Source organism: Pinus tabuliformis, chromosome 6, assembly GCF_031772625.1.
Source record: "Pinus tabuliformis cultivar Carrire ecotype Pingquan chromosome 6, CPIR1, whole genome shotgun sequence".
Classification (NCBI taxonomy): domain Eukaryota; kingdom Viridiplantae; phylum Streptophyta; class Pinopsida; order Pinales; family Pinaceae; genus Pinus; species Pinus tabuliformis.
Genome location: NC_142292.1, coordinates 747,107,327 through 747,124,220, shown reverse-complemented (window position 1 = coordinate 747,124,220; position 16,894 = coordinate 747,107,327). Strand labels below are relative to the sequence as shown.

Here is a 16,894-nt window from a genome sequence, read left to right as displayed (position 1 = left end):
AAGATAAGGAAATTTTATTATAAAAGAAATTAACTAAATAAAATATGGGTTTCATGCTTGGGTCAATGGTTTATAAGTCAAAGCCTTCATTGTAGGCTTCTAGGGTTTATGTCAAGTGTCCTTGTCTATGTCATAATGTAAAAGACCCTTCATGGGCTTCATCTATCAAGAAAGAAATTTATTTTAATGTAAAATAGGTCTTTTAGGTCCCCACCAAGTCAGCCTCACACAAAAACTATATAAAGGCAACAATTCGACTCATTTGGAGCACACACTCTCAATAAGTTCGATTTGCAATTGTTGGAGCAGAAAAAGATAGTGAAGTTTGTGGAGAAGGATTGAAGAAGCTAGAAGACCAAAATCGAGTTCTTGTGTAATTTATCTCTCACAAGTGCAAAATTTCTAGATTATAGCTGGGTCAAAATTCTGAAGTTGTTGGGGGTCGAAATTCTGAAGTAGCTAGGGGTCGACATTCTGGGTTGTTGCTAGGCTATAACTGTTGGACAAGAAGAGATTACTAAAGTTTGTTGAATCATCTTGGAACACTGACTTGGTGGAGGAGAAGGGTCTTTTGGGTCTATATCAATTTGATTTACTAGTGGAAGAGTTTGACTGGGTTTTTCCCCATAGAGGGGTTTTAGCCTTGGTTGAATGCCTACATCTTGTGTCCCTTGTTGTGATCATTGTTTGGCATTTGTCTTGATGAATGGAACACAATAAATTGAAAGAACTAATAAGAGTGAAAGAGTAATCACAAGAAAATGTCAAAGTATAAAAGAAATCTACCAAAAGATTCTAATCCATATGATGCCCTAGATTTCTTAATAGCCTCGTCTCAAAACTTTGATCTCCAAGAGATCAAATCCTAAACCTAATATTCACGATGCTTGAAGAAACCCTAACATGTCCAGAGAGAGAGAGAGAGAGAGAGAGAGAGAGAGAGAGAGTACACAAGAAATATAAGAGAGGAAGACTAGTTCACTCCTAGTCACATCTCTAACACATGTGACAAGAATGAATGAATGTGAAAGGATCCACTCCTTCCTCCATATATATATGAGAGGTAAGGAAGGCCAACAATATATATGTGCACATATGATTTTACAAGCCACTTACAAAAACACATGTAGGCTCACACATGTGGAGCACTATACTCCAAGGGTACATATGTGAAGCTCCAAGGTATTGTCATCCACAAGCAAGGCTCCAATTGAAGGGTGCTCCGCAAAGTGTGTCTAACGCTCCTCTTACAAGGCTCGAATGATTCCAACAAACACCCCAAGCCATGCATTCCACTAGGTCCACTTCCCTTGCATGAACATTGTGACAACCCAACATCCTTGAGTCAACTCCAAAACTCCATGTAAGCATCTAATCTAGCTTGTGTTATTTAGGGCCCAATTCCCTTCTCTATGATGCAAAACACTCCTAAGTAGGGTGCCCTCCAAGCAAACAACCATCTCCATGTGGCCATCATGTAGAAGATGACCGAGCTATCTAAAGATCTTTAATGCCTTAGGGAAGAATATAATGCAAGCACCCAATAAGGTCAAGCAACCACAAAGCCATCACCAATTTCCAAATCCATCATAGATCCATGTAAATACTTCACAGGCTATAAAAGGACTGATGAGACACTAGGGACCCCAAATCTCATGAAACAACCCCAAATATGGTGTAAACACTTTCAGAATAACCTCGAAAGTTAACATCTTAGGGAAGGCAAGATTAGTAACCATTATTCATTTTTATCAAAGTCTTTACAAAGAATATTTCCAAGTATACACACCATAATCCCAATTTCAATATATAGTTATGCACAAGCCATAGCTTGGTATCAAAATGTCCTAATACATTCTTGACTAGCTATAATCTAAAGTGATAGATCATACTATTGTAGTACTTCCCTAGCAGGCCACAATCCCAAAAATATAGATCGCTATACAAAATATAGTGATAAACACAGGTCGTTGACCTTACTCTAGCATTAATCCCAAAAATATAGGTCACTATACAAAATATAGTGATAAACACAGGTCGTTGACCTAATCAGTGACTGATGGTCACTTCTCTATGCTAATATGAGCAAAGCATAATTTCTGCATTTAGAAAAGGTGCACTCTGGGAGACTCTGGATCTTTACATCTCATGTTTGTAAAATTATGCTGACACTAAATCTGCTGCCAAAGGTGTTTCAAGCGAGTTTCAATACAACAGCTTCTAGAGGAATGAATCATGATATATGCCATGAAATTCAGTTTACAAGACATGCAATCAAGGCGGCATTGAAAATAAACAAATTACATTTTGTATATATTACACATAAAAAAATGGTTGTAGCTAATTAGAAATGTAAAAATTGACATGACTTCTGTCTCCTCTTCAGGCAGAGATAAAAGCTGCAAACCTGTATTGCTCTCCTGATAAATGTTATTGAAAATCAAAATGAATCAAGAAAGAAAATTTGAAGATGCAAGTGCATGATTGGTATGCATCACTAAGGAATGTATGCTTTTCTCAATTCTTTCTCATGGCACCACTGAAATGCATGCTGGATAAATATAAGGAACCAAATATTGCCTTCAATAATTGTCCTGTACATTGACTGCATTTACAAATATGTAGAACACAGAACAGCTTATCTCGGTAGAGGTACAGCCCGAATATCTGTTAATAAGCCCTCCTCTGCAAGATAGACATAAAAGCTGAATGTGGCTAACTCATCTATGTATATCTTGTACAAGGATGCCAAATAAAATATAGTTCTTGATTGGGGTCAACAACCAGGGAAAACTGCTGTTCTTATGCCGAAAAGAGTGTTGCAGTCATTTTTAACCTTGTACACTTACACAACAAGTTCACTAATTGGTGACCTATCCATGATGCCAGCAGCCAACTTTGCATTTATTTGTACCATCTGATCAATACCAGGTAGCTGAGGTATCTGAAAACAATAGACATAAGAGTGCGGGTTCAATTCTACAGTCTTAAGTGGTCGAAAAGAACTCATAGATTCATAGGCAAACATATAAAACAGTAAATCAAGTAAATAACCCAACCATACTACCTTTTGATTCAATGACAGATTCTTACAAAATGACACATTATAAATTCTAGATCTCTAAGCAAAAGAAATCAACTTTAGTTCTGATGGACTGCATTGTGTCTAATGTCAACAAGGAGATTGCTGATATAATTATCTCTCCAACTGTGGCCAACCAGCAGCCTATAGGATGGGGCCCCAGGCCCAAACCACAGAAACAGAGCAAACAATGGGTTTAGTAATCATGTCCAAGAGGTATCAAAGAATGATATCCTAAAAGTGTGTACCAGAACTTTGGCACTAAAACATAGATAGAGATGCATTCCCCTTACCGAGCTATGGTTAGGATGTTGGCCTCATGTTACATCGTAATGTTGAAATAATGGTGTAATCTTCACATATGGCCATGGCTAACCTCCTCACTTTGCAATCATTATTATTGAATAGTAGTGCCTTTCAAGGGTTTGGCTAATGCTAACCTAGTAAACACTCATTCATTATATTTCTAGGTAGTTAAGATTGACCTAGCCATTATGTGGGTCCATAACCCCTCTTGGGGGAGGGTGCCCTACCTCTTGAATTGTGTTGAAATACACACTCAAGACTCACCTGTAACATCATTTTCAGCTAGTGATCTCTTACATAACTAAGACATTTTTTTCAGCCCATGGGCACATTATCTAGCATTGCACTCTATTTCATGGTGTAATCTATTCAAGGGTTTTCTCTCAAGTTTTACACTCTAGTGTTCTTGGATGATTTTTCTCCAAAGGTATACTTACCAGTTGCTTCTATTGCGCACTAGTGTAGATTTATCTTTTGCTCTAGTGCTGGTTTATCTTCTCTTTTGTAGATTTAAGGTTTGCTGGTTGGTCCTGTTACAACCTATGTTCCACCAAGACTCCAAGATGGTGTGACATAGGTGCGGGGAGATGCACAAGGGGGATGTGTGGGAGTACCCTCAAATTTGAGGGAAATTTAGGAGGGATGGGGGATGCCCCTCCTAAATTTCCCTAAAATTCAAATTCATATTCAATAATGAAAGCCTATATACATTGATCCATACATAATTTAATCAAACAATGAAATACATTGATCCATACTCATCATTCATACTGATACATACATCATTCATCCATGCACCACAAGATTCAATAATGAAATACGTTGATCCATATTCATCATTCTAGAATCTAAGTTGATTTAAAAATTAAATTCACCATTCTGGATTCTAAATTGATTTAAAAATTAAATTCATCATTTTAGAATCTAATTAGTACTAGGCAAAATAGACTATAGTAGATACTGAAGTCTGTAGATTGGAATAGTAAATTGATATAACTCAAACTAAAAACAAGTAGAGTGATGAGTCAAAGAATCAGTCTAAGGGTCATTGATATCTAGAATCAAGACTCAAAAGCTAAAACTGAAAATTAAAAATGGACAATGAGCATTGAAGGAGCACCATGAGGGAGGAGAAGCAACAATAAACTGGCAAGTTAATAGCGTCATAGGGTAAGCTGAGTAGAGTTAAGGTTGGTAAGTCGAATGAGTGAGTTAGGGATTGCAAATTAGTTTAGGTTTTGATATTTGTTATGTACTTGTCTTTTTAGTTTTGCTTTCATTTTTTAAATTTTTATTTTTTTAATAATTTTTTGTTTTTATTTTATTTTTAATTTCGAGGGTTATTAGACAAAATTGAAGGGGGACACATCCCCCCTCAAAAAAAGGTGCTTTTGGCCTTGGTGCTCTTGATTAAATGCTAGTTCTAGACCCTCAAACATGATAGAATCCAATGGAAACAATGCAATCCCCCCAATCTTGAAATCATGAAAACTGTTAAGTTTGATGGAATTTGAGTGGGATCTAAATATATACTTTCTCCATATGAAATCCAATGAGGTCAGAACCACTCTCAAACATCCCGAGTCAATTAATGGTAATGTTAAATTTTTTTGTAAAAGGATAAAAATGAAAGATTAATGAATGAACATTACCATTAATTACATAGCATTAGTAGGGCCCTAGGGTTAAATATTAAATTTCCCCACTCATAAATTATTGTTGTCAAGCAAATTTAAGGGGGCACACCTAGCCCTTTTTGAGGGGGATGCCCACAAGCACCCCTTTTGGGGAACACATCCCCCACACTGGGGAAACGTTCCCCTCTGCATCCTCCACACATCTCCCGAAAAGGGGGATGTGGGAAATGTTTCCCCAAGCGTCCACCTGTCCTAGGTGCGGGGACATGTCCCCGTGGAACACTGATTACAACAAAAGCTTGCACTTATCAAGATAAAGTCCTAAAGCTCAAGTGTGAAACCCTATGCAATTCAAGAAGGGGCCACTATCACCACACAAACCCTCTTCTCACTTCTAGTTTGTTGGTATTTCTAAGTCTAACTGTTAGAAATCCTTCATGTACTTTCTGATTTATTTCCACCTGCTTGTTCTGTTTAATTAACAAGTTATTTACCATGTAAATACGGAAAATATATACAAGTACATGCTCAACACGTTACAGATCATCAACTGAAGGAAAAAAACAAGCACACAAGTGACACTGTTGTTTTTGGACCAATGTCCCCAATAAAACCCAATGCGGGAAAAGCGGTGCAGCTATCTAAGGGTTTTATTATTAAGAAGTTTCAGAATACAATCTAGGTGCCAAACCGGTTCACCCAACAGAGAATGATCTCAGCAATAGTACTTCTCAGTTGGAGGCAGATATTGCGGCTAAAACCCCAGATGAACAATCCCACAACTCTCAGCTCCAATCTGCCCCACGAATTCTCTAGCGTCACCCCAACTCGCCTTGCGTCAGCCTCTAAAGCCTCTGCGTCACCCATGCTGGCTCTCTTTGGCATTGCGTAGCCCCTGACTGGGTCTGCGTCCCTCTCTCTCCGGACTTCTGTGCTGATGCTCTTGGTACCCTCTCTTCCTCTTTGCATCTGTATTCACTGCCCCTTAGCTGCAACTCTGATCACTCCAATTTCCTCAGCAAGCCTTGCCCCAGAAATTGAATTCTTGATCAACTCAGTGTATTCTCCAAGTGACCCTCAAGCCTGCTCTTATACTTTTCTCGTTGACAATTCAACGACCGAGATTAAGTCCCTAATCAACAGCTAAGATTAACTCTGGGTTGATCCATGAATTTTGGACCCTTCTAACACAGTTTTATATTAATTATTTTAATATCTCTCACACTGTTTAGAATCTGCCCAAACCATTTTTGGGTATTGGAGATCTCATGTGCTTTAGCCTCTCCACCAATTTTCATGGCTAGAGCACATCCGATGCTACCCCAAATCAACATAGTTGGCTCTCCTCCAACTCAAGGGGGGTTCTCCCTAAGATAGGATAGCTAGAGATTTATGGCTTTGAAGGTAATCTCAAGATTTGAGTTCAAAGAGAAGATCCCCAAAAAACACACAATCAAGAAATTATAAGGTGATTTTGAAGAATAAACCCAAGGAAAATGATGTAAAGGATTTTGAAAGAAATAAAGTGATGGGAGGATAGAAGATCAATGCCTTAGCTTGCCAATATATTTTTGGGGCACATGGAGTCAAGGATCAACACATTTGAAGATGTTTGGTGTAGATTTAGGTTCACTAGGCTAAGGCAAGTCCACTCACTATCCCTAGAATTTTGAATCTTCAAGGATGGGATAAGGGAAGGAGCCTTGGCCGACTTGCTCTTTCTTCAAAGACTTGGAAGAAGGGTTTATTAAGAGAGAGAATGAAAATAAAATACCAAGCACCTACTAAATGCTTAATTGCCACAATCCATAAATATATCCAAGACAAAAGAAATGCACTTATTTTATCATGCATTCCTCCAAGATTCACTGTAATCCATCCAGGAAAAGAGTGTAAAATTTACATCAACAAGTCCTAAGAGGTCAATCTACTCATGCATCCATAGCCAAATTATAAGAAGATAAAATTTTAGAAATTTTAGGCTTGCTAAGGGATTTCTACCCCAATATAACCAAGATAAAACAAGAGAAAGTGCACCTCTGTTTATAAATTATGTGCTCAACTTCCTTTACATTAAAATATTAATGTCCTAGACTAAAAGCCCCTAATCTAGCCTATGGAAGGGCAAAACGTCCTCTTGTCTAATTAATCAACCTAAATTACGTAAAATGAGGGGCATCCATGCCACATGTACAAATATCAAGGGGCATAAGCCCTCAAAAATCACCCATCTCTATTAATGAAAGGAATAGGGCGGATTTAGTGCAATATCCAACCTTTAAAGCCCTTTGAAGCTCCTTTTCCTCCACCAAACAACAAACACAATCTCCAAGTGTGGGCAAGTGGGGCTTTAGATGTATCCTCCAACCTCAATGTCAGCATCCAAGTGAACACCTTAATTCTCCAAAGCACATAAATTTCCAAAGAACTTTCCAAAATGTGCCAATCAAGATAAACCATATCTCCTTAAAGTGGATAGGTTGGCCCCTATTAGAAAATGTAACTAGGTTCGGTTTTCATAAAGATATCATTGTATATTTTATGTAAAAGAAAAAGAAGAAAAAGAAGATTTTATTATTATTATTTTATTAGATAAGCATGTTCTTCATGCTTCTAGGATTTGTTGAGTCAAAGAGTCAAAGTCCTATTTGGACCTATTGTAAAGAAAAAGGAAAAATAATTTTTAAATATGTAATTTGGGTCAAAAACCCCTCTAGATGCCAAGTCAGCCTACTTGTCAAGTTGGCCCTGCCCCAAAGGACATGTCTATTCGCACCCCTCTAGACAGTATAAATAGAGGATGATTTGAGCTCATTTGGACACACCATTCGCTAGATTGGTTCTGAAATTTCACAGAAGAAGAAGAGTTGAAGTCTGAGATTGAAGAAGAGTTTCTCTTGAAGTTTCATTTGTGGAAGTTTTGCCTTATCACATTTCTTGTTGAAGATTTGTTGTTGGTCTCTCGCTGATGTATTGCTATAAGAAGGAGGGTTTGACTTGGCATCTAGAGGTTGAAGTTATTCTATGGTCATGGGTCTTGGGCATCTCACTATGATCTGATTCTATAAGAAGATATTTTTTTTGGGTTTTCCCCTTGGAGGGGTTTTTCCCCGTCTTGGAGCCTATATCTTGTGTTTCTTATGTACTGTGATCTTCATGTTTTTACATTTGATAATTGTTTGATGAAGAAGAACATAATTAAATTAATAAGAAGCCAACAAATTTCAAAAACAGTTATCAAAGAAAGACAAATCTAATTTAATACGTAAGCCTCCTAATTTCTCAACATGGTATTAGAGTGATGTGGTAATGGAGATAACACTTGAGAGCTTCGACTTTTGAGCAGATCGATTTCCAGAGTAGCAGCAGTCAACGTGAAAATTCCTAAACCCGGAATCCCCGCTGCAACAAACTGATGTTACTTCTCCTACTTGTTAATCCATACAAGTTATTTATTGTGTTCTATGGTAAATATCGAAGTAAATACAAATGTAGCATTCACTATTTAAAATTACATGCCGAAACAAGAAACTAAACAAGAAAAGATACAACACAATGACACCGTTATTTTTGGACAAATGTCCTTGGAAAAACCCAATGCGGGAAAAATGGTGCAACAGATTTGAGGGTTTTGATTATTAGCAATCCAGTACAGAGAATATCACTTGGCAAAAGAATTAGTGAGATTAGCTCACTCTACGCTGCAAGTCCCGGCTGACCTGGTAGCTAAACACCAACGAGTCCCCGATTACCTCTGCGCTGCCCCTACACAGTCATTGCGTGGGCCTGCTATGAAAATTTTTGAATCTAGAAACATAAATCCTATTGCAGTGACTGGTTTAACATCTCCTACTTGTTATTTCATTCAACAAGTTATTTAATTACATAAACATTGATGTAAACACTACTGCAATCTACACTGATATACAGATCATAAACTGAAGCAATAATTGAGACACACACACAAGGGACACTGTTATTTTTGGACAACACGTCCTCGGAAAAACCCAACTTGGGAAAACCGGTGCAATAGATAGAGGGTTTTATATTATTAAGCAAGCAAAATCTGAGTACAACAGGTTGCCTCTCACACTGGAAAACCTTACAGAGAAATCATGGCAGCAAGAAATACATACGAGGGTTTACCTTGTCCCCAAGCCCCGACTGATCCAATGAGCGATCTAGCACCCTCCCAGCAAATACTGCGCAGTCCCTACGCAATCATTGCGTGGGCCTGTGTCCTGCCTCTAGAGGATTGCGTCACCCCAACTATTGGATCGATCTACTGGTTGAAGACTGTCGTTCAGCCCTGCTGACTCAGAACTTCGCTTTCCCAGCAAAATATCGAACTATAGATGACACTTTGCACTGCCACTGCATGAGCCCCTCCTGGGTTGCATAGGCCTCTGCGCTATCTTCCTGTCGCTCAAGCTGCCTCTTTGTCACGTACTCTTTGGCTCAGAGCTTACTTTCTGATCCAAATCTTGTTTTTGCCCCTCTCATTGCGACAGATCACTAGTTCGATCCTCTCAACAAACCGTGCCCTAGAAAATCGAACTGATTGATCAATATGCTCACTTGGTATGTTTCCAACTGACCCTCAAGCTTCCTATTATACTTTTCCTATTGATGAATCAACGATCGAGATTAAGTCTATAATCAACAACTAAGATTAAACTAGACTTGATCCTCATCTCTTAGAAGCTTCTCACCCATATTTTCATTAATACACATTAATATTTTTATTTTCCTAAGTTTAGACTTAGGAACCCCATTAAAAATATTAATTATTTTAATAATATACAATCCGGGTGGAATTTCACCAAATGATTTTTGGGCCTTAGAGATCTCATGTGTTCTAGCCCCTCCACAAAATTTCGGAGCTAGAGCACATCTGATGCAACCCAAAAATCAACACGCTCTCTTAGCGAGGAATGTGCTCTAGCAATACTTCCCAATAGAAGTATCACACTGATCCACAACATCAGTCCTCTGCGCTGCTAATGCTCGGCCTGCAGCCCCTCATCCACTGTGCTGCTGCAACCTGTACTGTTGCCCATGACACTGCCACTGTCACTGCTACATCTGTACTGCAGCTCCCTCTCAATATGGTGCATCACGCTACCCATAGCACTATCATTGCTAACTGCGGCACTGCAACTCAGTTGTTGAGAAGTAAGCAACTGAAAAGCTACCCAAAAGCTAACATGTTGGTAAGTCTAAATGTCCCTGGACGCTAAAGCTACCTCTACTGCTAATCTGTGCTGACCCTTTGATGCTACTGCACTACTATTGTATCTACTCTGTGCCTCCTACACTGCTGCAACATTCCACTGCGTTGCTTCATACTTTGGCACTCTAGCTCTGCCACCATTGCTCCATCATCCCTCGCACCAACTGACTCCTGTTATTTTGCAACTGTTATTAAGCGCTCCCGTAGCCGTATGTGATCCAAGAGTTTGGGCACCTCAAGGATCCTTCCCTTATGTAGTCCTCCTGACTAAAACTCAATATTGCCCCACCTCTTCTCTAGAGGTGCATGAGCACTCATGGTGCTATCATCATCATCACCCTCTTTGCCAACTTGCGCTGTAGAAACCTTTGAGTCAGACTTCTCTTCCTTGCCCTTCATCCGAGGGCACTGAGTGACGAAATGACCCAATTCTCCACATCTGAAGCATTTGACTTTGGATATATCTTTCTTTTTCCTCTTTTGTTGCCCTTGCTGTCCCGCTGATGCGATAGATGCATCCTCCTCTTCTTGCTTCTTGGCTCTGATTCCTTTGCCGCTGCTCCTTACTTTGGTCAACCTTTTGATCTCTTCCTGTCGAAGAGCTACCCACATCTCCCAACTAGGGAGAGAAGCCCTGCCCAAGATGCTCTGGACAAAGGTTTCCCAGTCTTCAAAGACTGCATTCAGGGCAGTCCTGACCATGAATTCAGGATTTGGTGCAGATCCTACAAAAGTTAGCTGGTCTCGGATCCCTTGCAACCTAAGGAAGGGGTCGATTTCTTCTCCCTTCTGCATCTGATACTGTCTCAGCTAACTCTCAAGCAACATCTTCCGTTGAATGGAAGTTCCCTCGTACAAAGCGGTCAAGGCCTCCCACATTTCCCTTGTTGTGTCCTTTTCAGTGATATGTGGGACCACATGATCCTTGACCCCGTCCAAGATCATGCACTTTGCTTTTGCTTGAGCTTCCACATACTTCTTGAGAGGACAACATCGACAGGAACAACAACTGCCTTCAAGGCATAATCCTTGATGCAATTTTTGTCTAAGATTGGCAGGATCCTCACCTTCTAGAAGAAAAAGTTGGATGCTCCATCCAACCTGTCCTAATCCCTCGGTCCATTAACTGCCATCTCTGCTCAAATGAGTGTTGAACATGTTCTCTTCTCCCTCTTTCGCTGCTGCCCCAACAAAACTCGGATCTGGATTTCTTTGGTGCTAGAAATCCTCTAAGGAACAAGCTCCCTTAGAGTTTTGATTTCCTTCACAGTACCGAATCACCCCTCTTCAATCCTCCTTTGTTGTTGCTCAACAACTCAGATCTAGATTTCTTTGGCAAGAAATCTATTACGGCAGTGACTCCCTCTACCTCAGTCCCGTCTTCTCAAAACTGTTCTGCAACAACAGTAACAACATCCCACTAGTACCACAAATCTGATCTACACTGCTCCTACTGCCTCGACAATTGACGTGTTTGAGCCCCTCAGGCTCTGTGCAGTCACTATATGAGCTAGATCAGTTTCTTCCGGCCACTACGTCACTGCTTCTCGGTCCAAAAAGTTGATGTGGCTCTATGTGAGCCTGATCTGCCCCTCTCAGTCTTTGCACTGGCCCATAGAGCTGACCCAGTCACTGTGTGGGTTCCTCTCGACTACTATGTCATGTCCTCTTGGCTCAGAAAGTTGACGCAGGAACTGCATGAGATTCTACGTCACTCCTGCACTACGTCACCCCTTCAGCTGCTTCTCTAGCTCTGGAACAACGCTGTCACTCGAGACAACTGCCTCTCTGCAACAGATTTGCTGGATCTTCTCGACTGATGGCTTCAATGTCCTATGATCTGTAATCGCTCTGATACCATGTGAAAATTTTTGAATCTAGAAATAGAAATCCTATTGTAGTGACCCATTTAACATCCCCTACTTGTTATTTCATTGTGTGAAAATTTCTGAATCTACACATCAGAAATCCTACTGCAATCACTGGTTTATCATCTCCTACTTGTTTTTACATTCAACAAGTTATTTAATTATTTAAACACTAATGAAAAACACTACTACAGACTACATTGTGATACAGATCATACACTGAAACAATACGAGACAAGCACACAAGGGACACCGTTATTTTTGGACCAACATCCCTGGAAAAACCCAATGCGGGAAAACCAACACAACATATAGAGGGTTTGTATTATTAAGCAAGCAGAATCTGAGTACAATAGGTTGCCTCTCACACCAGCTAACCTTTCAGAGATATATCGACAGCAAGAAATACATACAAGGGTTTACCTCGTTCTCTAAGTCATAACTGATCCACTAAATGGTTGACTCCGGAAAGCACTGTGAAAATCCCAGCACAATCTGCTCTGTGTGGGCTAGTGTCTTGCCTTCGGGAGACTGCGTCACTTCTCTGCTGGATCGATTTGCTCTTAGGAGCTTCGACTTCAGCCCTATCGGCTCAAAACATCGAACTCCCAGCAAAATCTCGAACTTTTGACGATTATCTTGCACTACCACTGCGAGAACCCTCTTGGCTTGTGTTAGCTCTGCGTGAGCCCCTTCCTGCGCTGTGTAGGCCTCTGCGCTGCCTCTCTGCCTGGTACTCATTGGCTCAGAACTCCCTTCCGATCCAACTCTCTGCTACTGCCCCTCTCGCTGCAACTCAGATCACCTGTTCGATTTTCTCAGCAAACCATGCCCTAGAAAAATCGAACTGACTGATCAGTATGGTGTGTCTCCAACTGACCCTAAAGCCATCTCTTATACTTTTCCCGTTGATGAATCAACGGACTAGATTAAGTCCCTAATCAATGACTAAGATTAAAACAGACTTGATCCTCGTCACTTAGAAGTTTCTCACCCATATTCTAATTAATACCCATCAATATTTTTATTTTCCTAAGTTTAGACTTAGGAACCCATTAAAAGTATTAATTATTTTAATAACTCCTCATCTAGGTGGAATTTCTCCAAACGATTTCTAGGTTTTGGAAATCTCGTGTTCTAGCCCCTCCACAAAATTTCGGAGCTAGAGCACATTCAATGCTACCCAAAATCAACACTCCCTCTTAGCGAGGAATGTGCTCTAGCAATACTTCTCAATAGACGTATTACACTGATCCATTGCATCGGTCCTCTATGCTGCTGATGCTTGGCCCGCTGCCCTTCATCCGCTACACTGCTGCATCTTGTACTGCTGCCCATGACTCAACCACTGTCACTGCTACATCTGTACTGTAGCTCCCTCTCAAAATGCTGCATCATGTTGCCCATAGCACTGCCACTCCTAATTGCTTCACTGCAACTCAGTTGTTGAGAAGTAAGTAACTGAAGCTTCACCCAAAAACTGACATGCTGGTCAGTATGGATGCCTCGTGATATTGAAGCTACCTTTGCTACAATCTGCTCTATGCCTTTCGCACTGCTACAACATCCACTACACTGCTTCAGACTTTGGCACTCTAGCTCTGCCATTGTTGCACCATCACACCTCGCACCAATTGACGCCTGTCATTTTGCTACTGTCGTTAAGGGCTCCTGTAGCCATATGTGGTCCAAGAGTTTTAGCACCTTAAGGATCCTTCTCCCATGTGTAGTCCTCCCTACTACAAATCTATGTCGCCCCACCTCTTCTCCAAAGGTGCATGAGCACTCATGGCACAATCCTCATCATCATCCTCCTTGACAACCTTCGCTGGAGCAACCTTCGAGTCAAAAGCCTCTTCCTTGCCCTTCTTTCGAGGGCACTGAGTGGCGAAGTGTCCTAGTTCACCACATCTGAAGCATTTGACCTTTGGTTATATCCTTTTTCTTCCTTTTCTGCTGCCCATCCTGTCCTGTTGATTTGAGAGTTGCATCCTCCTCCCGCTCCTTCTTGACCTGTGTTAGTTTGTTGCTACTTCCTACCTTGGTGAGCCTCTTGATCTCTTCCTGTCGAAGAGCTACCCACATTTCCTCCCAACTGGGGAGAGAAGCTCTACCCAAGATACTTTCAACAAATGTCTCCCAATCTTCGGTGATTGCATTCAGGGTAGTCCTGACCATGAACTCAGGATCTGGTGTAGACCCCACAGAAGTCAATTGGTCTCGAATCCCTTGCAACCTGAGAAGGAAGGGATCGATCTCTTCTCCCTTCTACATCTGGTACTGTCTCAGCTGATTCTCCAATAGCATCTTCCGTTGAACGGAAGTCCCCTGGTACAAGGTGGTCAGTGTTTCCCACATCTCCCTTGTTGTGTCCTTCTCAGCAATGTGTGGGACCACATGATCTTTGACCCCGTCTAGAATCATGGATTTTGCCCTCGACTAGGCCTCCTCGTACTTTGCAGTGGATCAACGTTGACCATAACAACTACTTTCAAGGCATATTCCTTGATGCGATGTTTGTTTAGGATTGCTAGGATCCTGGCCTTCCAAATGACAAAATTGGATGCTCTATCCAATCTGTCTTTATACCTCAGTCCATTGACCACCATCTCTGCTAAAAAAAATATATGATTGGTTCTCTTCTCCCTCTCTTGTTGCTAATCCAGCAAGACTCGGATCTGGATTTCTTTGGCGCAAGAAACCCTCTAAGGAACAGGCTCCTCTAGACTCCCTCTGAGTCCTGATTTCCTTCACGGAAATCCTTCCACCAAATAATGTCAAATCACCCCTCCGATCCTCCTTTGCTGCTGCTCAACAACCCGAATCTAGATTTCTTTGGCAAGAAATCTGATAAGGCAGTGACTCCCTCTACCTTGGTTTAGTCTCCTCAGACACTATTCTGCACTAGCAGCAACAATGTCCCACCAGCTCCACTGATCGAATCTGCACTGCTCCTCCAGCCCCAACAACTGAAGAATCTGAGCTCCTCAGGCTATGTGTAGTCACTGTGTGAGCTAGATCTGCTCCTCTTGGCCACTGCGTCACTCCTTTATGGCTCAAAAAGATGACGTGGCTCTGCGTGAGCCTGATCTGCCCCTCTGCATTTGCACTGGCCCAGAAAGTTGACGCAATCACTACGTGGGCTCCTCCCAGCTACTGCATCACCCTCTCCCGACTCAGTATGTTGATGCAAGCATTGATTGAGCCTATGTGTTTACCTTCCTCTGCGTTCTCTGGCTCTAGAACAACGCTGTCATTTGGGACAACTGCCTTTTTGGAACAGTTTTGCTAGATCTCCCGACTGATGGCTTCAGTATCCTATGATCTACAATCCTCTGATACCATGTGAAAATTTCTGAATCTACACATCAGAAATCCTACTACAATCACCGGTTTATCATCTCCTACTTGTTTTTACATTCAACAAATTATTTAGTTATTTAAACACTGATGAGAAACACTATTGCAGCCTACACTGTCATACAAATCATAAATTGAAACAATATGAGACAAGCACATAAGGGAAACTGTTATTTTTGGACCAACGTCCCTGGAAAAACCCAATGCAGGAAATCCTGTGCAACATATAGAGGGTTTGTATTATTAAGCAAGCAGAATTTGAGTACAACAGGTTGCCTCTCACACCGGGTAACCTTTCAGAGATAGATCGACAACAAGAAATACATATGAGGGTTTACCTCGTTCTCTAAGTCACAATTGGTCCACAGAATGGCTGACTCCGGCAAGCACTGCGAAAATCCCAGCACAATCTGCTCTGTGTTGGCCAACGTCTTGCCTCCTGTTGATTTGGGGTAGCATCGGATGTGCTCTAGTCATGAAAATTGGTGGAGAGGCTAAAGCACATGAGATCTCCAAGACCCAGAAATGGCTTGGACAGATTGTACTTGGTTTGAGAGATATTAAAATAATTAACATTTTTAATGGAGTTCCTAAGTCTAAACTTAGGAAAAATAAAATATTAATGGGTAATAATATAACATTGGGTTAGAAGGTTCTACAAGGCATGGATCAAGCCAAATCTAGTCTTAGCCATTGATTAGAGATTTAATCTCGGCCGTTGAAGGACCAACACGAAAAGTATAAGAAGAGGCTTGAGGGTCAGTTGGAGAATACACCAGAGTGATCAGTGATTCATTTTGCTAGAGCGGGGTTGCTAAGAAAAAGTGAATCAGTGATTGGCAACGAGGGGCGGTGAGTACTGGACAGAGAGGCATAGACAATACTGAGAGACCAGCACAGAAGTAGAGGGAGCGAGAGCAGCAGCCAGTTCAGGCCATGCAGAGCCCAGAGGGACTGCATCATCCACATAGAGGCTGTTGGAGTGACGCAGAGGGTCCCAAAAGCTGCGCAGTGCCTCAGAGGGCTGATGCAGAGGGTCCTGGGGCTAACGCAAAGGTCCAAATTCATCCTTCTTCTTTTCGATAATGTCAAGGCGTTGGTGCATTCTATCGAGTTCCTCCTGAAATTTTCTTGAATTCGCAACGTCATTGCTACTCCCCATTTTGTTCTTCTTTTTCTTAGTAGACCCATTTTTTTATTATTTGTTTTTAAATAATAATAATTAATTAAAAAAAAATCTTCCTTTTCTTTTTATTTAAATTTAAGTTTAAATTGATTATATACTATAACTATATAATTAATAATTACAAACTTATAAATATAATTATAAAATATAATTATAATTTATATAATTTGATTGTTAATGACGTATAACCAAAGGGTACGACGGACAACTTTGTGGTCAACG

The 16,894-nt window shown here is 40.8% G+C and overlaps 1 protein-coding gene across 3 annotated transcripts in view; it reads right to left on the bottom strand.

Annotated features, from left to right (window-relative positions):
* Positions 1-2,285: 2,285 nt before the first annotated feature.
* Positions 2,286-16,894, bottom strand: part of EMB25 (DEAD/DEAH box helicase) — a 404,169-nt gene continuing 389,560 nt past the window's right edge. For all 3 annotated transcript variants that reach the window (XM_089421275.1, XM_089421277.1, XM_089421280.1), the window contains one exon: positions 2,286-2,944. In XM_089421275.1, the coding sequence (XP_089277401.1) occupies positions 2,846-2,944 (99 nt within the window). In that variant the 3' untranslated portion in view covers positions 2,286-2,845. The remainder of the gene's footprint in view (positions 2,945-16,894) is intronic.